Below are 26,556 nucleotides of genomic sequence, written 5' to 3'. Positions count from 1 at the left end.
TGAAATTGACCAATCCAATTTTGATCGACCAAAAATTCATTTTTCGATAAATTTTGGTACGAACTTTAGGAATTATGGCCGAGCCCCGGAAATAGGTTTCCCACATATCTCAGGCTCTATGAGAATTCAGACCACTTATATTTCAATACGATCGATTTAACGCACGATTTTGAAAGAGTTCAAAAGTCATCTCGACATCGGATTATGAAAGGATCGAAATGCTCGAGAATGGAATTTTAGAGCAAATGTTGGGATACAATCGAGCTCTCGACGTCGAGCTAGCCTAGATATCTTTGAACCTTAGTAATCAGGTTGTTTGTAGTTCAACTCGATCCGTTGAAATGAAAGTCTATTATGCTAGATAACCTTTGGTTATGGACAAGTGACAAATTAAGTTGAGTATGAAAAGGAGGCTTGTAACCTATTAAGCGTGAGTGTGGTACACTTTACACCCATTATTAAGAATTTATACGGACATAATTTCCAAAACTCTTGGTGTATTTTCACTCAGATTGAAAACTTACTTCAGGCAGATACCGAAAGTCTGGATGCGAAACTCAAACTGACAAAAGCCAAAGAAAAACCCGCATGCCTTATGATAGGATTGTGGTTTGATTGTGGTGGAAGTCGCATCCTTTGCTCGCGTCCTAAGAGTTTGACACTCCTATTTGGACTTTGTCTCAGTTTGCTGCTAAGAAAAAGTTCCACGTTGTGCTGCATCCTTTTTTACTGTCATCCACACCTGTGGTTTTTGGTGAATTCATCCTTTTGGATGCTATCGACAAAGACTGAGATAAAACTCTTCAGCTTAAAAATCCAATTCAAATGGGAGATAATGTCTTTTACCGCGTTGACACTTAGTTCCTCTCCTTCTAATTTGACGTCAACTCGATCGGTTTGACGTAAAGCAAATAAAGCTAATGTCTTGTGTTTGCAATATAATCTTTAATATACTCTTCATTTGATGTCAAAATAAATAAACACTGATGCAGTGTGCTGATATTTCTCTTGATGTCGTCTTGAATGATTCTCTTGGCGTCTAATCTCGCCAAAATAAAGATGCGATTGATGTTAACGGGTAAATACTTCTCTTGAGATGCACGATTTCCTGCTCTGGCCGTGCATGATTTGTTCTCCGCAATGCATGAATGTTAACTCGCGATACATGATTTCCACGATGCATGAATATTAACTCGCAATGCATAATTCTCTGTGGGGTATGAATATCTTCCCGCAACGCTTGATTTTCTGCGGGCCATGAACATCTTCCCGCGACGCTTGAATATTACCTCGCGATGCATGAATGTTGACTCGCGATGCATCTTTTATGATGCATGAATATTGACTCGCGATGCATTATCTTCTGCGGGGCATGAATATCTTCCTGAGATGCTTGATTTTCTATGGGGCATGAATATCTTCCTGCGATGCGTGAGTATTAACTCACGATGCATGAATATTGACTCGCGATGCATGATCATCTGCGGGGCATGAATATCTTTCCGCGATGCTTGATTTTCTGCGGGCAATGAATATCTTCCCGCGATGCTTGAATATTAACTCGCGATGCATGAATATTGACTTACGATGCATGATCTACTACGTGGTATGAATATCTTCCCGCGATGCTTGATTTTTCTATGGGGCATGAATATCTTCCCGCGATAAATATTGACCCGCGATACATGATCTTCCATGATGCATGCATACTAACTCGCTATGCATTAATATTGACTCGTGATGCATGATCTTCTGCTGTCCCGCGATGCTTGATTTTCCGTGGGGCATGAATACTTTCCGCGATGCTTGAATATAAACTCGTGATGCATGATCTTCTGTGATGTATGAATATTAACTCGTGATGCATGAATATTGACTTGCGATGCCATCTTTGGTATCAAATGAAAATAGTGTTTCAATCCAGCAACATAGTGATCTTCTGGGTGCCTTCTGGATAATATTATCGTCTCAATTGACAATAATGGTAAAATGACCGTTCAGGAAGTGTATCATCCCGATCGACAATAAAATAAAACGACCCCTCATGGGTAGTGTATTATCTTGATCGACAATAAAATAAATGACCCCTACGGGTAGTGTATTGTCTTGATCGACAATAAAATATATAACCCCTCAGGGTAGTAATAATATCATATCTGATAATATGATGCAAATGACGTCCTTTACGGAAATCGTAAACTCTTTCTTGGAATTTTTGCTTAATTCATCTTTGAATATAGATGGACGTTCTTTAGATTTCATGTTGCTGGAAATTCACTGAAATAAACCATCTGTATTCCCAAGATCCCGGTATAAGCAAAATAAAATAATTCCTACATCTACAGGAACAATGTTAATTTTGGGAGAGGTTTCTCCTCCCTTGACTTCTCCATATTCATCAATCAAAGGAATATTTTGATTTCAGAGAAAAACTATAAACCTGCGTCCATAGAAAAATTATTAGTTTTAAAACAAACTGATCTATGTTAATTTCTTCAGTTGTCTGCTCCGTGTCCTGCTATCTCCAGTTGATTTCCTTATCTCCCGACTCTTGATAGAAAAGACAAAATATTTTATTCCAAAAAAAGTGAAACATAAAGGGAAAACTTTAAGAAAAATAAATTTTCGAGTAGTATTTTGAAAAAGGTCACTGCCAAGTGTCAGTCCACGTCAGACTTAGCGAATTTTTTTGAGCCTAATGATTGAAGGTATATCTGATTATTTGATGGGGAGTATTTCAAGTCACTCTAGAGTGTTGATGAATCCATGTTGAAATTTTGAGGCCCTCCTCAAAATTTATGTCCCAGTTAAACTGTTTTGGGTTATTCTTGACTATTGGTGAGCAAATCACGGAATTTTTGAGATCCTCTCAAAAATTCTTTCCCAGTTGCAAATCTCGAAATATCTTCAGTCTTGGCTTGTTTGAAAAATCTTCTTCTCAAGCATTTTAAAGTCCATCTCAAAAATTCTATCCCAGTTTCTATTGTAAAGAAAAATAGAAATCTTATCCCGTTGAGGCAGGAATCAGGTCAAATGTAGTTCTCCCTCAAAGGTTGACACTAATAAGAAATTTACAATGAAACTGACCGAGGCCGACATAGGCCGCCTACATATCTCGTTCTTGAGAATTCAGGTCGAACATAGTTCAAATAAAACATATATTAAAAGGTATATATGGGTGTGACCGAGGCCGACATAGGCCACCTACATATCTCATTCTTGAGAATTCAGGTCAGACGTAGTTAATTCCAAAAGGGGTAAATTTTAAATAAAGCAACTACATGCAAATAGGACGATTACAAGTAAATGCCAGAAATACAGACTGAAGCTTCACACGAAGTATCTCTTGACATCATCTGAGTTGATCGATTTCGGCCATGCGGTGCCATTCATCTCCGACAGGACCAAAGCACCTCCGATAATACTTTGCGAACCATGTAGGGTTATTGCCAATTTGGTGCGAATTTTCATTTGTAGTCATCTTGATAAGGAAAAATGCGCTTAAGGACCAACTGACCGATTTCAAAAATTCTGGCTGTTACTCTTTTGTGGAAAGCATGAATCATTCTCTGTCGATATAGTTGACCATGACAAATGACAACCATTATCTTCTCATCAATCAACGTTAATTGGTCAATCCGCTTGCTGACCCACTCAGCATTACTCAACTCAGCTACTTGGATGATTCTCAAGGATGGTATCTCAACTTCAGCAGGTATGACTGCTTCTGTTCCATATACTCGAAAATATGGAGTAGCTCAAATCGACGTTCTGACAGTCGTTCGGTAATCCAATAAAGCATACGACAATATCTCATGATAACCTTGGTGATTGTCAATCATTTTTCTCAGAATCTTCTTGATATTCTTATTGGCAACTTCTAATGATCTATTCATTTGAGGACGATAAGCGATTGAGTTTCGGTGAGTAATCTTAAACTGCTCACATATATCTCTCATCAAGTGACTGTTGATATTTGCACCGTTATCAGTAATGATAGATCCTGATACTCCAAACCTGCATATCAAATTGTTGCGAACAAAATCAGCTACATCTTTCTTGGTTACCGACTTGTAAGAAGCTGCTTCCACCCACTTGGTAAATAGTCTATAGCAACAAAGATAAATATGTGTCCATTAGAAGCGACTGACTCTATCGGACGGATGACATACATACCCCAAGCTACAAACGACCAAGATGAACTCATAGCATTGAGTTTGTGAGGCGACACTCGGATCAAAACACCATGCACTTGACATTTATGACATCTTTGCACAAACATGCAACAATCATGCTCCATACCATCCAGAAATAACTGGCTCGAAGGATTGTCCTCTCCAAAGTGAGCACATTCATGTGCGTACCACAAACTCCAGCATGTATTTATTCAATAAATTTTTCTACTTCAGCAGCATCGACACATCTGAGAAGAACTAAGTGTGGAGTCCTCCTATAAAGGATTTCTCCACTTAGAAAGAAATTGAGAGTCAAATGGAGTATCGACTTCTTCTGGTTAGATGTTGCATCTTTAGGATAAGTCGCGGACTCCAAATACTTCTTTATATCAAAATACCACGGCAAACTGTTTGGTTCTGCTAGAACATGTGAACAATGAACTGAATGTTCTTTTATCTCTATATTCAAAGGATCAATATAATCAGTATCCAGATTTTCAATCATTTAAGCGATGGTGGCAAGAGCATTATCCAACTCATTCTATATTTTGGGAGTATGTTTGAACTCAATCTTACGATATCTTTTGCACAACTTCTGTATATACTGCATGTAAGGTATAATCTTCGGGTTCTTCATGACCCACTGTCGCTGAACCTGATGAATCAACAGATTTGAATCGCCAATAACCAATAGCTCGTGGACATTCATGTCAATGACCATTTTCAAACCAAGAACACAAGCTTCATATTCGTCCATGTTGTTCATGCAATTAAATCGGAGCTTAGCCATCATGGGATAGTGCTGACCAGATTCGAACTTTAAGACCGCTTCGATATCTTTTCCTTGGTGATTTGCTGCTCCGTAAAAGAATAGTCTCCAACAAAGATATGCTTCTGAAATATCTTCACCCACAAACGATACCTCTTCATCATGAAAATATGTCTTGAGCGGTTCATACTCTTCATCAACGAGATTTTGTACAAGATGATCAGCCAAAACCTGTGCCTTTATCGCCTTCTGAGTTATATACACAATATTAAATTCACTCAACACCATTTGACACTTAGCTAACTTTCCGATTTGCATCGTCTTCTAGAAAATATACTTCAACGAGTCCATTCTGGAAATGAGGTATGCAGTATAAGAAGACAAATAATGTCTCAACTTCTGGGCAAGCCTAGTCAAATAACAACACGTTCTCTCCAACAGAGTGTAACGATACTCGTATGGCGTGAACTTCTTGCTTATATAATAGATGGCTCGCTCATTCTTCCCTGTTTCGTCATGCTGACCAACCACACATCCTAATGCGTTATTTGAGACGGACAAATACAACAACAGTGGGCTCCCTTATTGCGGAGGAACCAATACCGGTGGGTTGGACAAATAGTTCTTAATAGCATCAAAAGAAGTCTGACACTCTTCAGTCCACTTTGTCAAAGAGTCTTTCTTCAACAACTTGTAGATAGGCTCATGCACTACAGTTAATTGAGCTATGAATCGGCTGATGTAGTTCAACCTCCCTAAGAAACTCATCACCTCCTTATTAGTCTTCGGAGGAGGTAACTATTGAATTGCCTTAATCTTGAAAGGATCGATCTCTATACATCTTCTGCTGACTATGAACCCCAACAACTAGCCGTCTAGCACCCCAAAAGCACATTTGGCGGGATTTAATTTCATGTTGTAACGCCGCAAACAATTGAAAAACTTCTTCAAGTGTGTCAAGTGGTCCGAACTCTCACGGGACTTGATTATGACGTCATTCACACACACCTCGATATGCTTATGAATCATATAATGAAATATTGTCGTCATAGCCCTTATATAGGTAGCACCAACATTTTTGAGGCCAAATGGCATTACCCTGTAATGATATACACCCCAAGTCATAATAAAAGCTATTTATTCTGTATCTTCCTCGTCCATCAGAATCTGATGATACCCTGCGTAACAATCTACAAATGACTACATTTCATGCTTAGCACAGTTATAAATCAGAATATGAATATTTGGCAATAGAAAATTATCCTTTGGGCTGTCTTTGTGGAGATCCCGTAGTCGACACAAATACTAATCTTCCCATCTTTTTTGGCGACCGGAACGACATTGGCCCACCAAGTCGGATAATGCATCACTTCCACCAATCGAGACTCGATCTGCTTGATGATATCTTCTTTAATATCTAAACTCAATTCAGGCTTGAACTTCTGAGCCTTCTGCTTCACTGGACTAAACACCATATTGATCGGCAACTTGTGAGACACCATATTGGTACTCAGCCCTAGCATGTCGCTGACTTCCCAGACGAACACATCAATGTACTCGGTGAGTAAAAGTATCATGACCTTTATTTTATGTTCATTCAAGTGAAAGCTAATTTTGATTTCTTTGACACACTCTTGGTCTCTTAGATTTACTTTTTCAGCTTCCTCTAAATTCGGCTTATGCTGATTTTCAAACTATAGAAACTCTTCAACAACATATTCTGGTGCCTCATTTTCCTCTTCGTATTAATCAACCTTGTCGTCACCTGCCTCATTCTGTTCGTTAAGCTCGTGACATGACATGACATTGACATGTTTAAAACCTATATTATTGAAACCATAAATAGACAAAGTTAGGAAAGTAAAGTATAACAGATGAGTAAATAAACAAATTTTAACATAAAAGAGGCTTTCATTCAAATTGTAAATAATGCAAACTTTTTCTATGGAAAAGGTCCATCTTGCATTTTTCAAACATCACAGGGGAATTTTAAAATTCAAGCAATTAGAAAATGCAAAATGGTGGGTCTTGGGCCTCTTCCAGACCACCACCAATATAAATATGCATAAATGATGCCCTTCTACCAAGGAGTTTGGGGAATCAGAATCGGCGTGGAGGTCTAATTCTGCAGCATCTTCCTAGGCTCAGCATCACCGAATCCTTCTAGCTCGATATCTTCCTTAATAAGAACGTCAATCTTCTCGAAAAGGCCGCATATTCCTTCCCCAAGGTCGTCATACTCGACATACTCCCAGATCGGGAATGATTGATACAGATGTGGTATCAACTTAGCGAATGCTTGATCATTCTTCTTCTTCGTATTCATATCATCATCTGTAGGGATGTACCCAAACCATATCTAGCTCCTTTGATGGGGACCAGAATAGGCTCAACAAATCCTTGGGAATTTCTTCCTAATCGGAAACTAGGTGCAAAACCATTCCGCAGCATCATCGTGGCTATCATCTTATACATGGTAGACATGGGAGTCTCTGGGGCCAAGGCCTCACCGGTGACATTTACTAGCTCCACCATGTAGAAATTTGTACCTCGCAATACCTCATCAATAATTGGCACTTGTCTGACAGAGTGACTCTCTTCGCCATGAATAACCTGCTCTTCGTCCTTCCAAACAAGTTCATCATCTTATGCAGAATAGAAGGTACAACTCCAGCCATATGGATGAAAGACCTTCCCAGAATAAGGTTATAGCTGGTTTCGACGTCTAGGACTTGAAACTGTGCGCTGAATTCTACCGGACCCATTTGGATTATCAGATTCACCACTCCCAACATATATCTATGAACCCCATCAAAAGCTCTTCCATTGACTTCGTTTTGTTCCAACTTCCCCAATCAAACTGTAATTGCCTCAATGTCGATAATGGTCAAATGTTCAGACCGGATCCATCATCCACCAAGACGCGAATTATGACCATCTTGCGGCATACGGCAGTGATGTGCAATGCCTTCTTGTGAGACCTCCCCTCAAAAGCCAACTCATCGTCGCAAAAGCTAATCTGATGCCCTCAGATAACTTGGTTTATCATGGAAGCCACATTATCGCTGCTTGGTTCGACGGGCACATACGTATCATCAAGAGCCTTCATAAGTCCTATCTATGCAATTGAGAGCTCATCAGCAGGGCCCATATTGAAATATGGGCTGCAGTCTTCTCCAAATACTTAACAATTGAATAATCCTTTGGCTGTATCTTTCTCCAGAATACCTCTGCTTCGCCTTCTCTTGTCGACCTTTTACCCTGATCCTTCTTCTTTCCTCCAAGAGCCAACTCTTCAGGAGTATAAAACCTCCCAGAACTGGTCATACCTTGAGCGACTGCAGTTTCAATCAGCCTTTGCGGGTGTCAGGATCACGAATTATTTCTTCTCTTTGACACTAAATAAGGCCACGACCTTTTCTAACTCGTCATGAATAACTAGAGTTATCACCTTAGTCATGCACCAATCCTTGTCCATCACTATCATATTGATATTAACGCCTCCGTGATTCGGCAGATGTTGGCGTTGACATTACCACCTCTTGGTTGATCAGATATTGAATCTTGTGCTTGAGGTTGATGTAGTCCTTAGTATCATGTCCAAAACTGTTGAAGTCATAAGCAAACCTTTGATCGGGCTGTAGAATTTGAACTAGTATCCACCGGCTCGGGCTCTATTGGGTGGATATATCCGATCGCATATAGTCACTGATATGGCTTTGTTCGGCTTTCGGCGAGCGTAGTAAAGTTAGTGGGAGGCTTCTTCTCGAATCTAGGTCGAGGTGGGTCATAACTGCCTTGTGGAGGAGGTATCTGTTGATAACTTCTGTTATTGTGACGAGGAGCTTGATTTTTGGGATAGGTTATTTGTTTGGTAGTTTGGAAATAGAGCTTGGTGATTCGGAGGGGGGATTTTTGTATAGTGAAGCTTGAACTTGATAAATAGGTAGGGGTGCTATGTAGCTCGACTGCACATTGGCACTGTTGGGAGCGACATTTTGGTAATGGGGGGATAGAACTTGGTAAAGTGGAGGAGGATTTTGCTAAACTGGAGATGGACTTTGTGAATTTGGATGGGGGGCATTTTTGAAGGAGGAGGTGGCAGACTGGAGGAGGATTATTTGATGACTAGCTTGCGTGTAGCAAACTTGGTAGGAGTTATGGGAAGGTCAGGGCCGACCTTGGGAGGACGATGATCTTCTGGGGGTCTTCTTCCTTTCATAAGAGACAACAACAATATCTTCTCCCTTCTTCTTTAACAATACCAACTATCTCAACAAATTTTCAAAAAATCTTCGATAGTCTCACCAATCTTGACTATCTCAACAAATTTTGCTCCAACGAGCAATATGATTCTTTCATATTATTTGGGCTCTTGCACCCGTACAAACACTTCCACTATTTCTTTCTCAGACATAGGCAGCCTTACCCTGGCTGCTTCCATTCTCCACCTGTAAGAAAACTTTTTGTATCTCTCAGTGGATTTCTATTTTATCTTTTCCAAAGAGTATCGATCAGGAACGATTTCCACACTGCAAGGAAAATGATCAATAAAAACTTTTGGCCAGGGCATTCCAGCTGGGCCATTTCCTGGTTTTGTGGGAGGTGAACCATTTTAGAGCCTCGCCGTTCAGACTTCGGCTTAAGAGTCGCATCAACGGAACTTCATACCTACCAACTCCACAAGCTGGTTGCAGTAGGCCCTCAAATGAGCCATAGGGTTTCCCACTCCTCCGAAAGTATCAAATTCAGGATCTTGAACCCTTCTAAAAGGTCCAGATTTGGATGAATGCACAAATATTCATAGTTGAGATCGGCGATATCAGGGACGCATTGGTGCTCTTTCATGGCTTTCTTGATCTCTTCTTTTATTTCCACCTTTGCCTCTTCCTTTGCCCTCCATTCTCTTTCCTATTCCTCGTAATGGTCCAGCTCCAAACCGGGTGCATCGTGCTCAGCAGGGACGTGAATATGGAAAGTGTTTCTTTTAGGTAAGGGTGGAGCAACGGAGGGACTTTGGGCATTTTAAGTGGTTTGGTAATTCTGTGGATAATCTTAGGATTGATATTTTGATTTAAGTGGTGGTGGTGGGTGTTTTGGGATTGAAAGTATTTTGGTTTGGGTTTCGGCTTTGATTTTGTGGAGGTGGAGTGGTTTGATGGTGGGCACTTTGAGGATGGGGTGGCAATTCGGGGTGGTTGTTTTGAGGAGGAGGTGGAGTTTGGTAGGATGCAGAAGAATATTGGGGTTTTTGGGTAGTCAGGTCTATAATGGACGGATTCTGAGCAGGTGTAGATGGCTGATTCTGAGCTGGCTCCATGTTTGAAGAAGGGAAATAGATAGGAGGTCTCCCATCAGCAACGTTAGCATCAAAACCTGGCGGAGGCAGATCCCGTGTCCTTTGCATCTCCACTCTCATTTCCGCAATTTGTTGCATCAGTTGCAAAATCAATTCATTTTGGTCCGCTATGGTGGGTTGAGCCACCACAACGTCCGTGAGACTTACTTCTTCATTGTTATCTACCATTGCTGGTTTTCCTTTGTCTGAATATCGTCTAGGGAGGAAACTGTTGGACCTTTCGATCTTGTAAAATAAGGGTGATCTGTCAGCTTAATCGACACAAATCAGTTTCAAAGTACTTGAGGAGGAAAACAACTGAAAGGCAGATTTGTCAGTTTAGATTCAGAATACAAAATGCATAATATCACACAAAGAGCATATAAACACACAAGTTGCTTTGTTTAAGGATATCTTCAACCCACAAGTAAGGACGGAAACAAATTTATAACAAGCAGGAGTTTTCTTATTTTTTAGTTTGACACTATCTCAGAAAGACTAAATCACGTTGAGCTAAGATCTTTTTGCAGCTGCTCTTTGACGTCCGTTGATCCGATCTTTGTACCTTATTGTAATATGAAGGGGGGAGAATGATTTTTTTTAAGATAGGGGTCGGGCCTTGGAAGGCTGCCTACGTATCTCACAAGGAAAATTCAGGCCAAACGTAGTTCGAGTATAAAAGGGAAATATTTTTCATTCATTCATTCATTACGATTACAAGGAAATTTAAAGGCAACAACAGAGTTCTAAAGATAAAATTATGAATACATCTCATTCATTTTTCTTCTCTACATCATCTCAGCCACGAGGAACAAACTTAACTTGAATCTGTCCCATGTTGATGAGGGACTCGAGGTTGTGGCAAAAGTTAAGACACTTTTCAATGTTTTGGTATGTGGCACTGTGATAGGGACACCGCTTTCGAATTTCGTACTGAAGAGAATATGGCATGTCCATGCCCCTGTAGAAATGGGTGAAGACTGCATTCTAAACTAATTCTGAGTATATTTCCATCATCGTTTTCTTGAAAGGTGTAAATGAGCAACAATAGAATATGATCTTCTTTGTGACTGGTATGTCAAGCCGCGGTTCATCACATGCTAGGATGACGCCGTCACCCCAAGTGTTCGTAATACTTTTCATACTAAACAAACGACAGACTGCGTTCTTAAACTCTATGCACTCTTCTATCATATGACCTTTTTGCTTGGGATGACGTTCACAAGTCTTGTTGAGGTCCCCTGATCCCACTTGGAAAGATGCTCTTTCGACGGGTCCCAGCATACGTCTAGATCAATAATGCTCGAAAATAAGGGCACACGAAATGGCCTCGATCCTTTTTTGGTATTCCTTTGGATATGATTCGAGAGAAATATTCTTGTCTCCTTTTGCCAGACGTCCTTCGAATGAAGGTTTGCGGGCAAGTGCTTCCTCATAAATCTCTTCGTTGATTTCCTCCTCGGGGCTCTCGGGAGGAAACAGTAAGTCATAGCTGCTTTTGTGTGTCGGTACTCTCTTTTTCACTTGGCTCAGTTTGGATACTCTTTCCTTTGTCCATAGCGGTGATCTTGCCTTTCCTGAGACAGTAGAGTAAGAATTTAGGACTTGGAGTATGAGATGTGTTTTTGGGGTGAGAAACTCAAGATTCAGAAAATTTGGCTGGACATCTTGTAGTAGTGACTTGTGTATATATTTTCTAGAAATTTCTGGATAGGAATGGGTTAATGATATCCTCATTTACAGCAACATATCACATAAACAATTAAAACACATATATCGTGTTCTAAACATGCTTGTGACCCTTTTATTCCAAGGGTAGGCCCAACGAATTGAAGGATGTATATGCTTTTTTAACCCAATTCATTATCCCCCAAGTACTTCATTAATAACATCAAAATTTTCTGATAAACATTAAACAAAGAAATAGTTCTAAAAATAAATTACAAAACCACGTACAAATAAAGCAGTCCCACGCAGTGGATGGTAAATAAAATTCAAGCCTCCTCTGATCCTTCGCCAAGTATGGTCATTTTGGCTATGTTGACCTCTTCTCACATAGCATATATGTTCGCCCATAGACGATCTCTCACAAATCGAGCTCCTTCTTGATGTCTGAACCACTCTATCGATTGAATATGTTGTTCCATGCTATCATCTAACTCTCTCATGCACTATCAGGCTCTTCGTAGATCTTGTTTCAATTGAGCTATGACTTTGGCATCTTCTGAGTGACGACATTGATGATCTAATTCATTCTTGTCAAACTTCTCTTGAAGTAGGTGAAGTCGGACTTGATGTTTGGCTCAAACATCTCAAATAATGTTAAGATCATTTGGACCAGGCTCAATAGTTCCAGCGAGACTCTTATTCAACCATTCTTTGTACTCTCTAGCACATTCTGGACGAAACCTGTTTGGTACAGGCTCACTCAGTACTTTGCGAGACTTCCACATCCTATGCATGTCTTCAGCAAATGCAACTCATCCATTCTTGTGGTCAGTTTAAAATTTTCTAATATTTGCGATCTGGGGCAGCTCTTGTTTCCCTTCTAGGTGCCTTAGGACTCGACCAGGAGCATATGGTCTAGTCCCTCTTAACCCAGCAAATACCAGTAATGAACCTTTTCTGTTTGAACCACCATACTTTTAGTTACCACCAAACTGTCTATTGACCACTGTACGTCTTCCTCTCTTAGCCCTCGAAGTCTCGGATACCAAAAACTTTCTTCTCCAGTCTTATTGCAACGATTGTGGTATAACCACCAATCATGACCATGTAGCTCATCTGAACACTTTAGGGGATCTGGTTCTTTTGGATTATGAGTCTTGATCAAATGTCGCATCATCCACCATTCCAGTATCAGATTACACCCTTGAAAGAAGCGTTCTCCGCTTTGACATTTGTCTAAGGCCTTCATAGGCGCTAAAGTGTAGTACTTTATTGATGATTTATAGTCCACTCTGTAAAAGATGGAATGAGTGACCATAAACACACTAGGATGAATACTGTATTTTGGCCCTTCAGAATAAACCATCCTTTCAAGTAAGCATATTGCAAAGGCGAGGGGGCGCGTCTCTTTCCATTTTTCTTTTGAAACAAACTCGTCTTTATATATCTCATAAGCCCTTACACGTTCGAACCGATAATATAGTTTTCTGAAAGGTATATTTGGGCCAGAGAGCTTGTCCATCCACTCGATTTTAACCAATGACAGTTTTTATCTAATTTTGGCGAAATCCCATATTGTGGGATTTAGGAGATCTATATCTGGATGTCGTTTCTTTTTGTTGCTCATGGAGACGCTTTCGTAACTCGTAAGGACTTCTTCTATGGTTGGTGCAACTCCAGTTCCCCAAATCGAAAGACCATATTCTCGCTATCCTAGAATTTCACCATTGTTTCAATTAGATCGGGCCAAACATTCATCTGTAGCAGTGACGAGAGGTAAACTATGTATTTATGAACGATCATTTGTGTTGTTCATGAACCTCCACCATACTTTGAGGAAGGGATCGGGGACGGTAACCATTCTTGTTTTTAGGGGCTCGTGTATCAAATTCATTCTGCTAAAATAGCAGATAAAGATTAACTAACCCCCACCCCCGTAGACAACAAATTGTTTTAAAACACACATACATTCTTCAATTAACACATAAGCATGGTTGTCTATTTTTGACAATTTGGGCAGAGTAGACAAAAGGTGGGTTTCTAATGGGCCCACACGCCTTGGGTGTTGGGTCGTCCTAGTTAAAATGCTCCTAAATTCGAGATTTTGACTCGGCTCTACGCTAGTTGACTATGAGTGGCTTTTGAAAAGATCGGAAACCCAAACGGACAATTTGGACTGAAACTCGCGACAACCATTGGACGCATAACGAACCAATAAATTGTCACTAATTCCAAAAAAAAGGTAAGTATAAAAAAGTCGCAAACCGTCCTTTAATATACTATACAATATATATCAGAAATATGCCATAACATCCAATGTCGGTTTATAATTTAAGCAATTTAATCACATATAAACAATTCAATAATAACACTGAGTCCAAATATTCAAATCATTTTAGTTAGAAATTATTTAATCCCTAGTAGAATCGTCATTTCTGTTTTACGAAAATATATAAGTAAATTAAAAATGACTAAGTTTCAAAAAATCAATTAATCTTATGATTTAAGAAAAATCAATTTTCCGAATTAAAAGAGTCGCCACTTGATTGTTTAGTGAAAAATCAAGAAATACTTAAAATTATTTTTCAAAAGATTTAAAACAGATAAAAAATAGTTGAAAAGGGTCCGAAGTTCAAATGTACATTCCGAGAAGGTGTTAGGCCCTCAGAATGTCCGCTAACTCGTGGTTGACAGGCGATTTGACTAAAAATGACTTTGACTCTTAAAATAATTTTTAAATTTTTTTAACTAAGTTAAATAAATTCGAATTTTTATTTGCTCATTTATTATTATATTTTCATAAAATTAATTATCTTAAAGAAGAAATTAAACTAAAGAGTTATTCTAAAGAGAATAATTTAAACATTTGACAGAAATAATAAATAGAATAAAGACTAAGCAAAATCTATATGTATAAGTATCTGTATATTATTAAATATGCAAAAATAAAGGGAAATGACTATCATTTGAGAATTAATTAAATTGAAATCAAAATGTTAGTCAATAACAATACATACATAATGAGGGGATAGAAGAGTAGTATTTGAAATTGGGCCAATTTGCCCGAATTCCATAAAATTGTGCTTTCGGCCCACCTATCTTGTACTGAAATGCCCACAAAATGAACTTGGGTCCAAGTTGCTGGACCTGTAAAAATCCTTGGGCTTTTGGCTCCTCTTTTCCCTTATTTTCAATGATATACACCATGTGTATATTTGACGTATACATCATGTATACAGATTATTTTTGGACTCCTTAGCATGCAATTCAGGAGGATTTTATATTTCCTGCGTTTTTACCCTGCAGTAGAAACGTTTTGACTTGTATACTGTATATTACGACTGTATATCACTGTATACATCCATTATATCGACCTGTTCTTCAACTTTTGGGGTCCTGAAAAATTAACTTTCAGCGAGCAAAGTCTTCTTTTTGACCTGTTTTTAAAATTTGTCCTCATATGTCTGTTTTGGATCTGTATATTGATGTATATGGTGTGTATACACTAGTATACAACATTCTCAAAACCTATTAAAATAAATTTCCAGCAACATATTTGTTGTGTTTTGGCCTGTACAGTAGTTTTGAGGGGATCTACAACTCGGATATAATGGTTCAAGCTTTCGTGGCTCAAACAAAGGATGCAAGGATGAAGAGGGAGTCCCAAAATGAACTCGAGAGGAGTTTCACATGCAATAAAATAATGGTTAGAACATGGAGCGATAAAATGATAAAATGTATCTTGAACAAAACGAAAATAAGAGATGTCAACTATTTTAGAGATTCGAACCAGACCGAAATAAATGGCTTTAAAGACAAAACGCTTGTGAACTAAAAATAAGGCTTGCAAATCTTATAACAAGTATGTCTCTATGCGTGTAGCACACACTTGCATGCATATATGCCTAGGAATCCATCATACACAGGGGAATACCTCACTGTTGCTCATCATTTAAATTTAAAACATGTAAAGGAAACATGCTACACTTTATCAAATAAACATACTCAATTGGTAAATTCAATCTTTAAACAAAGGTCGAAGAGTAAGAGAGGGGAGGGGCTTTGCCAAATCATCTAAAGGGAAGTGAAATTTAACGATAAATCATTACAACTAAACTAACTTGTCCTCAAACTATCATGTTGCATATAAACACAAATATACCTAATATGGAATGCAAGAGAAAAGTTGGTTCTCTACTTTTACGGAAACAGAGACCATAAATTACACAAATCGAGTCAGTATCTCGGACTATACACATGAAAAGATAATACCAATAGACATCAGGTTTCGAACGATCTTAAAGACTAACTCCGACAAAAACACGACTAAGAGAACTCCAATTTAAACTTACTCAACTAGAAGGTAAGCGTTTTTGGTTGAACTTCGAACAGTGGGAAAGACAAATTTTCTACGGATAAATCTTACTGGCAACAGAACAAAAAAAATCTAAAAATGAAAAATGAATAAAAAAAACTACAAATAGATGAAACTAAAGGATAATAAAAAAACAAATAAATATTCATTCATGCTAACCATATTGAGAGTTCATGCTTGTAAGGATACATACATTAAAGGTTATCCAAACCACACACAGTGCCTCACTACTGGACCACCCCATGTCATTAAGCAGTCGACTAAACAGAGAAATAATAGACAAAAACTAGAAGAGTAAACTAGAGTATCAAACACTGGATGCAAATCCACAAGCTTAGGCATGACCAAATCAAGAAGTCGCATAGGCATAAGTATATTATATTGAAGCATCAACGAGTCAGACATAAACAACAACAAACATCCACATATTGAGGACTTTCAAACGTCAAATGACGTAACCTCTTGAAATGAAATAAAATGTGATATGAATCATTTTTACAAGGGAAGAATTACCTTTTTTCTGGCTGCTAACGGAGACCAAAACGAGCTTGAAAGAGCGGAAACTTCCACACCGAATGAGGGACTCCGATAAGACTTGGATGAATTAAATAGAGTGAATCAACTCTTCATTAATGTCATAACTTTTCATTAAAGTCACAACTTCTGATAAAATTCTCAACTTTTCATTAAAAGTCGCAACTTTTCATAAATTCATATATTTTCATCAAAGAGGAAGGCTAGTTTGGAAATAAATAAATTTAAAAGGAAATTCTTGCTTTTGGTGGCGGTATTGAATTGTTTTATTAGTCTTACATATGATCATTCAGTAATATTTATATTTTTGGTACATAATTGTCAAAAATATTTTATCTTAAGGAAAAGCGTTTCTCCAAAATCTTAAAGTCGTATATTTTTAAAAAACATTATTTTTGTTAAAAAAAATTACGAGTCATTGATAGATTTTAAGTATAAGAAAGAAGTCTAAGAAAATCTCCCTGAAAATACTTAGTAAGATGCAATAAAAAATTTTAAATTTTAAGAAGTCATAAAGAACAACATTAGAAGTTAAAAAAGAGATCAAAAATGTTGAACAACGACACGCTCAAGTAAAGTGGAACATCGCGTCCAAACAATACCATAATTAACTAAATTCAAATTAACGATCATGGACTCCTTTTTTATGAACCTCAGTCAATCTCTTTTTTATTATTGTATTTCATATTAAGTATATGCTGAAAATGACCCTTAAATTGTCATTATCATAAATGTTTTTTGTTATTGTTTGAAAATAGTCACTATATTTTTAAGGTTTCATATCACTGGCCTCAGCTTATTTGAATTACGACATAGTTATTGTTATACTTAAAGTTATAGTATGTATTTATAAAAAATTAATGCAATTATCAACCAAGCAGTAGGTGGCATCTAAATGTTCACAACCGAATATACTAAACCAAAATTTTGACACAAAACATATTAAAATCTCACAACATGATTTTATTAGCAGTTGAAGACACAAATATCCAAAAATAATAATAAAAACGACCTTACTTTCTTAACTATCAAGAAGAAAAACTCATGTGCTTAATATATTTTTCAAAAAGATAGTCTCTCGGGTTTTATCCAAGTTTACTGTTCACAATTTTAATCGAAAGAAGCCAGAATGAGTTATTACATCTTTATTGAAAATTTAAAAAGTTATCACTGCAACAAAAATTATCTTTAATGATACTAATAGCTTAATTATCATTAAATAAGTATTTTGAAAGGCAATTGATACTCTGTATAAATGTTCTAATGTCTATAGCAACATTCAATTCAATCAAAATTAATTAATGTCGGTAAAGGTTGTAATACTCTTTGTGAATGTTCATGTATATTACCGATAAAAGTATTTTTGCTATAGTGTATTTTGGACATTTGTTAGTTTCACGAAAAGTTGATGTCTTATTATGCTGAAAATAGAAGAGAAGAAGAAGTATGAAAAATTAGTTAACTTGCAATAAAACATCTGAACTAACTGTGTCTATACAAACATTCTTGAAATAGTTTAATGGCATACAAAATGTTTGTAGATAAGAAAAAATAATCAAAATAACATACTAACTGTGGCAAGCAAGAGATCAATCATTTTGGTTCTTTTAACATTTTTTATCATTGATTCCGTATTAGTTATCAAATATTTGTTGTTGTGTGCTATCATATATAGCAAAGCCCACAAGCAATTTCCCCAAAAGTATATGAAGAAACAAACTTTTCAATCTTGTTCACTGGGATTTTAAATATAAGTCAAAAAAAGTCACTAAATAGCAAAAAAGATATTGCAATAGATACATGAATCATTGTGATTTATACTAAAAAAATTAAGCCTCATGAAATATGTAGAAGAAAACATTGAGAAATGAAAAACACATTATAAGAAGCATAATTAATGTATTTGAATTTGAAAAAAACATAAATTTAACAATGACAGAAATAAAAAATTTGTTTACTAATGAACCAAATGTAATAAATTCAACCATCAAGCATTTCAGCAACGTTATGAGTTGTGCACTAAAAGGTCCAAAAATAGTAATGTTGCATTGCAGTTGAAATCAAATTGCTTTGTTTATATGAAGAAGCCTGTTGAAAGGACAAAAGAGAAGATCAATTTTCAATCATCCTTGCTGACACGTTAACAAAGTTACAAAAGGTCACCAAAATAAGAAAAAAAAATTACCATAGTTGAATGAATCATTATGACACATAGTACAAATTAAGCTCCATGAAAACTTTCAAGAATGAAACATAAATCATAAAAACTCAATTAATGTATTTGAATTTTACTACCCTGTAGTGGGAAAAACCTACAAATTATAATGGCAAGAAATTTCTCTATTTATAGAAAACATAGGATAGTCTGAACAAATATTTATTATGCCCTATCGCAATGTTGCAACTCTTTGAAAAAGTTACAACCTTTCAGAAAGGTCATAACCTTTCACAAAAGTCGTAGTTTTTTTTATAAAAGTCGCAACTCTTCATAAAAGTCACAACTTTTCATGAAAATGGAAGGCTAGTTTTGTAAATAAATAAATTTAAAAGGAAATTCTTGTTTCTGGTGGCGCCACATAAGCGGGCCTAAGGTTCTCTTTTATATAAATATATGATACGTCAAGATATATATTTTCTTATTAATTTTTTGTTTGGATAGGTATTTAACAATAGATTTGATGTAATTTTGTACATTTTATTGGAATATCAATGAGTTTGAATATTCATATTACAACATATACTTCGGTGTACCTTTTTTCTGGAGTATTTAAGAATTATATTATAAAGTTACTGAAAAATACTAAAGAAAATTCTTTGAATATTTTGTTTTAAAATTCTTGTTCCATTTTCAAATATACAATTTAATTTTGTATGATTTTTTCATAAATCACATTTATTGGTATTTTCATTTCTCTAGTTGCATTCATATCAAAAGATAAATGTTATTGCTAGTCAAAAATGATTTTTCATAAAGTTAATTATTCAAAAATGTTACGCTACTGATTATTGAGTCACAATATATTCAACGTCGAATGGGAATATCTTTTTTTTAAATTATTAACTCTTTTACTATATTTTTGTCTATATATTTTTAATGAAATATAAAGTTAAATAGATTCACATTAACTATGTAAGATAATAAACATCTTCACATGTTATATATATAGAATAATAACATTAAAGTTAATTGAATTGAATACTCTTATAATATGCTTTTATTTTAAAACACCTAATATTTCAAAACGCCTAAGAAATGCCTAATATGCTTGTGTCATTAGGCGTTTAACTTTTAACTTTTAACCAAAACTTGACTTTACTCAATTTTTTTTGTAGACGTGCTCAGATTAGAACTCTGTCTGTGTCATTAGCTTCGAAAGATCGATTTTTATCTAACGGGAAGGTTGGTTCATGTTTTGAGGTTTCATTTTTTTGTGCCGTTAGGTGTTTTATATTTTATGTTTAGGTCAAAATTTGACTTTGGCCAATATTTTTCAGAATATGCTCAAATGAGAATTTCGTTAGCATGATTAACTCCAAAGGTTATTTTTTATGTCGTACGATGGTTGGTTTGAGTTTTGAGGCTTTCATTTTTACTATTTCTCGTTAGGTGTTCTAATAAATAAATTTTGGCAAAAATTTAATTTTGGTCAATATATTTGATAACGTACCCAGATAAGAACAGTTAGATGCGAAAAGTCATTTTTGATGTAATAAGATAGAGGGTTGAAATTTTGAGGCTTTCGTTTTGAGTTTATGCTGTGAGACATTTTAGCTATTAAGTTTTGGCCAAAATTTCACTTTAGTCAATATTTTTAGTAACCGTGTTTGAATTGAAATTCTATTACCGCAGTTAGCCATATAAGTTCAGTTTTGATCTCATAGGATTGTTGGTTCGGGATTTGAGACTTATTTTCAGATTGTGTAGTTAAGCGTTTTAACTTTAAACTTTTTGCTAAATTTTGATTTAGTTCAATTTTTTTGGGAAACATTCGCAAATTTGAATTTCTTTGGCGCGGTTAACTATGGAAGGTCATTTGTCGCTTTATATGATGACTGAGTTTGGATTTTGAGCTTTTCATATTCAGTTTGTATCGTTAAGCTAATTAACTTTTAACTTTTGGCAAAAATTTGATTTTGCTTAGTATTTTTGTAAACGTGCTTTGATGAAAATTCTGTCAGTTCAATTAGCTTTGAAAGATCATTTTTATATCAAATAAGATGGTTGTATCAGGTGTTGAGACTTCCATTTTCAGTTTTTGTTGTGTTAAGCGTTTTAACTTTTGGCCAAAATTTAGACATGGTAAATCTTTTTTATAAACGTGCTCAAGTTAAAATTTTTGATATAATGATACGTGTCATACGGAGAATAATTTAACTTGTTATCATATATTTTGCATTGTTTCATTCAAATATGATTTATAAAATTGATTAATATCTTTGTATTTATATTCGTGTTCTTAGATTTTTCAGTGCAATAAGTTAACAAATATTTTACTATTGAATAATCATTCAGTTAATGATATTTTGAACATATTGTCAATCAATTTCTAAGCTAATATTGAACTTGAATGATATATTATCAATAAACTAACAATCAATTAGTAAATTTGTTAGAAAAATAAATAATCATACTAAAGTATTTAAAATTTATTACAAACAAGGGTTGTGGTGTAGTGGTAAGTACTCCTGCATCTTTAACCAAGAGGTCTCGGGTTCGATTTCCGTTTGGAACATAATAATCTTCCGGCGTGAATCCATATATAATCGAACTCAAACGTGGGTATCGAACACCGATGGAAAACCAAAAAAAAAATCAAAAAAGTATTTATAGTTTATTGGCAAATTACCAACACAAATTTTTTGTAACTAAAATTACCAATGTATGAATTGAAAATGAAGCAAAAAATTTACTTACTCATTTTCAATTCGTTAGTAAAGGTACTAACGATATACCAACCAAAAATTAGTCGGTAATTTTACCAACGGAATTGTAAAGGTCATATTATAAAATTTTGTAACAACATCTTTAGGTGTTTACCAATTGATTTTTGGTTGATAAGTTTACCAACAAATTAAATTCAATTAGCAACCCCCCTCCCCACCCAAAAAAAATTAATTTTCTTTTTAAAAAATTTATTCAGATTCAAAATTTTATTTTTTTCATCCATACCCCTCTCCCCCCANTTTTTATTTTATTTTTAAAAAAATTTTCAACTTTAAATTTTTATTTTTTGCACCCTACCCCACCCCCCACACCCCAAAAAAATAAATTAAGTATGGCTTTAAAAAATATTTTCGACTTCAAATTTTTATTTTTTCACCCCTTCCCCGACCCCCGCTCACAACACCCACCCCACCTCCCAAAATAAATTTTTATTTTATTTTTAAAAAAATTTTCAACTTTAAATTTTTATTTTTTGCACCCTACCCCACCCCCCACACCCCAAAAAAATAAATTAAGTATGGCTTTAAAAAATATTTTCGACTTCAAATTTTTATTTTTTCACCCCTTCCCCGACCCCCGCTCACAACACCCACCCCACCTCCCAAAATAAATTTTTATTTTATTTTTAAAAAAATTTTCAACTTTAAATTTTTATTTTTTGCACCCTACCCCACCCCCCACACCCCAAAAAAATAAATTAAGTATGGCTTTAAAAAATATTTTCGACTTCAAATTTTTATTTTTTCACCCCTTCCCCGACCCCCGCTCACAACACCCACCCCACCTCCCAAAATAAATTTTTATTTTATTTTTAAAAAATATTTTCAACTTTAAATTTTTATTTTCTACTCTACTAAAAACAAAAGATATTTCTCAAAAATGTTTTTCATTCATAAATCAAACAGTAAAAATATTTTCTACTCATCAGCCAAACATAAGAAAATAAGTCATAAATCTACTTGTTTTCCAGAAAAAACATTTTCCATAGAAAATATTCTCCTTCCTACTACAACGCTATGTGAAAAAATTAACAAACATTTGCCCAATCCAATAGTGGTGGACCCAAAAGCTAAGAAAAAGACAAACTAAAACTAAAGCTAAAATAAAATTAAAAAAAGTAACAAAAATTATCTTTAAAGCGTCAATCATTCTTCCATTGGAAATTAGAAAAATAGCCTTGTTGAGGGAAATTCCAACGCGAGGATTCATTTCACACTTCTTCTTTCACTTCCATCATCTCTCTCAATCTCGACTATATGCTTCAAGACTTTTGGGATTTTCAATAACAGATATCGAAACGAGGATAATGAGGTTCCGCTGGGAACAAGTTCAGAATGTCATTGGGTCTGCCGGTGGCGGCGACGGTGCACTGCGCCGATGAGGCTGGTGTGAAGAACCTGTACATCATTTCTATGAAAGGGATCAAGGGAAGGCTTAACAGGTTGCCTTCAGCTTGTGTTGGAGATATGGTAATGGCTACCTTGAAGAAGGGTAAGCCAAATCTCAAGAAGAAGATTATGCCTGCTTTCTTTGTTCGTCAGCGCACGACAATGTTAGTTTCCCTTTTCCCTTACATCACTAAACAAGGTTCATTTGAGTTCGAGGTCACCAGTGAAGTCGGTTGTGGTGGAATAACTTATTTCAACTCATCATTGTCTTATTCGTTGCTCATAATGAGGTAAAACACTCTTAGCTCTTATATTTATTCAGTTTGCACTATATTGGGATTTATGCAGTTTTGATGATTGACAAAAAAAGAAGAAACGTGTCAGTTAACACAGTCCAAAGGTATACTGTCACGAGCTGTTTAATTAGAGAAAACTTCTAAAATGAATAAAGACACGACTGCAGATGGATAATGTTAATTTCGTGAGAAACCCCTAGGAAATAAACATTTGATGAATTGAAGAGAAAGAATCAATGGTTTTGATTTGAAGGAGTCTAAAGAGGCAAGTAGTTTTAATTTAAGAAGGAGTCTCACTTAAAATAGAACTCTTAAAGTTATTGTTTAATTGAGGTATTGAAGTTCAACTACAATACAATAGAATCAATGAATGTAATTTGAAGAAGAAGTGCTAGAAATAATGTGTTAATTATTTAAATGTAAAAGATGATTAAATATTATTGCATTTACAACAAACCTGACCTGACCAATTTCCCCTTGCCCATTATGTCGGATCATTGGGTTCAATTTTATCCAAACATCAGCTGATTGGGGAATTGGCGGTAATGCACAAAAAATGAATTACACTAGCCATAAACCTCACAATTATTACTTGGTGCACTATCAAAATCATCCTAATTTTGGGTCTGATTATTCCATTATGAAAATTGTAGAAATCCATTTAGTTGCATCACTACCCATGCAATGATAGCGTTGTCTCGAATTTCATACATGAATGATATTTCATTAGGATCATATAAGTATGTATAGTTATAACCATTATACGATGTGTAAAGAGATGGTGCATTAGGAAAGACTCTGCCATTCCATGGTCCAACTCTCTAGAGTTCAATGGGACCATTCATTAGAAATATTTTTAGGAATACATCAGTATCGAATGTCTAGGTAAATTCACCTTTGGAAGGATCATTTTCCCTCTTCCATGATGAAAGGGAACAATGAAAACCAGATTTCAAATTAATCCCAACCTTCATTCCAGGTAAATATGATTCACTAGGATTGTGAAAACATTGCAACAGGTAATTTCTGAGGCTTATCCTTGGTTGCATCTCGAAAAATAAGTTGCCTGAATCTAGGTGTCGTGCTACTTTTTGCCTATGTCTAGTGGAATCGGAGGGACAAATTACTCTACCAGAACCATTTAGAAAAGTAAGAATTTCTTGTATGGTAAAATTTTGCGCACTGTATGCGTCATTCAATGGATTTTCTCTATGATAGTTAGAACTTTAAGACTAAATGAGTCATACGAAGATTTTCGTACTATAACAACTGCTACGTCTGAATCCCAAACAAGTTGTAGTAGGTAGACAGTTAGCTAAAACTACTAATTGTAAGATGAATCCTCGGAATACTCATATAAAGATGTTAATTCACTAAAAGTATACCCGGGAGGAGCTGATTGTAACCGCTATGACCAACATGAAGTCTTGCCTACACACTGATAAGTAGAGCATTATTGTAAGTGGCAAGCTCCGTTTGGTCATAGTTATATCTTTGATCAGTGAAGTTGCCACATGCATCAGGTCCACCAATAAAAGGCATCAGGTCCAACAATAGGAGCACCACTAAGGAGATTAGGATCTTTCACCTTTCAACTATACTTAAACATAGCCTGCCCGGTAAGTAACAAAACTAGGATTAACCTTAAACTAGGTAATGGAGGAAGCTCTGTGGTGTACTTGTCTTGGGTTATTATTTCCCTATTCCACCATGTAACTTGTTTCTCTCGTGTTGTCACCAAGAATGTAGTCCACCTAGAAAAACATCAAACATGATGATTAGTTCACCAAGAACATATTTTTAGTTCCATGCTTCAATAAAGGATGACTCGTTATAATACAGGCTTGTAGTACTCTATCAAAGTTAAAATCTTTACCCAAGACTTAGAGAATGAGAGAAGCTCATACAGAGAAACAAAACCAGAAGAACACTTGAGTTATTTTCCAGCAGAGGCCATATAGTCAGTATAAGTAGTGGCAAGGAATGCAACACTAGTAACAAAATACATAGTTATCCATCTTTGCCTATAGAGGAAACCTTGCAGGAGTTTTCTCGGTATTTCTCTCACCCTTTGCTAGACATGAACAAATAAAGTTCTTTTCTTTCTGTTGGTACTTCTCAACTGGTGAATTATGACTAGATTTACTATACATCAAGAACTGCCATTACATAATATCAATTATTTTATTATTTGACTTCTAACAAGATGATGGTTCACTTCTTGAAAAATTGGCAGACTTATGTATTAAATGAAATGTTATGTTTCTTATTTCATAAAGTACCAAAATAATCAATTTAATGTTTTTTTATCTGACTAACATGATCAAGAAGACTGGAACTACCGTAGTTTGCACAACAAAAAAGAAGTGGGTATGTTTGAAAAAATGATAAGATCTTTCTTTTCTTTGAAAAGGAGTAAAATTTCATGTATCTAATTACTGCTTTTGCATCAATTCCTAAATATATTTATTTTTAGGATAATTTATTTAGTCACTTTTGACATCTCAATTTGTTTTATTTAATGATGATCTAATTCTATTAGTAAACAGTTATAAATCTTCTTTTGTGCATTCTTATGCAGAAATTTCAAGGAAATTGAGGTCAAGTATAGACTTCAACATACTCGACTTTTGGATTGATGATTTCATAAAGATTTATTGCGAATTTTCTGGAGATTTTTAATTCCATTTGAATTAGGAGTTAATTAGTTGATTTTATGTTGAGATTATTACATTTAGTTAGATCTCAATTTTACTTGTGATAGAAGAGATAATTTATTTTGAAATTATTTACTTATTACTACTTATTTCTTTGATTATAGTATAAGTAAAATATTTGTTTTATATAATATTTCTTTCTTATTATGAAGAAGATAGTTTTGAACGCATATATTGTTTGTATATATTTGTGTCTTGAGAAAAATCATATATTGATTTTTCTGGGATGTTTAAGAAACTTGGTAGCGAAATTAGAATATTAATATGACATTCAACAAAATATGTCACAAATATTTATGACATTCAATATTAGCATTTGTTGATATTAAGTGTCAAAAATTTCAATGTGAC

The 26,556-nt window shown here is 35.5% G+C and overlaps 1 protein-coding gene and 1 pseudogene across 1 annotated transcript; one reads left to right on the top strand and one right to left on the bottom strand.

The window, feature by feature from the left end:
* Window positions 1–11,040: 11,040 nt before the first annotated feature.
* On the bottom strand, window positions 11,041–11,840 carry LOC107018646 (annotated as a pseudogene).
* Window positions 11,841–22,955: 11,115 nt separating this feature from the next.
* Window positions 22,956–26,318, top strand: LOC107029105 (60S ribosomal protein L23-like). The gene is made up of 2 exons (XM_015230427.2): window positions 22,956–23,482; window positions 26,070–26,318. Exons 1-2 carry the CDS (start codon window positions 23,139–23,141, stop codon window positions 26,125–26,127), a joined length of 402 nt encoding a protein of 133 aa, XP_015085913.1. The 5' UTR covers window positions 22,956–23,138; the 3' UTR covers window positions 26,128–26,318.
* The last annotated feature ends 238 nt before the right edge of the window (window positions 26,319–26,556 follow it).

The sequence above is a fragment of the Solanum pennellii genome, chromosome 1 (assembly GCF_001406875.1).
Source record: "Solanum pennellii chromosome 1, SPENNV200".
NCBI classification, from domain to species: domain Eukaryota; kingdom Viridiplantae; phylum Streptophyta; class Magnoliopsida; order Solanales; family Solanaceae; genus Solanum; species Solanum pennellii.
This window is presented reverse-complemented; position numbering and strand designations above follow the sequence as displayed.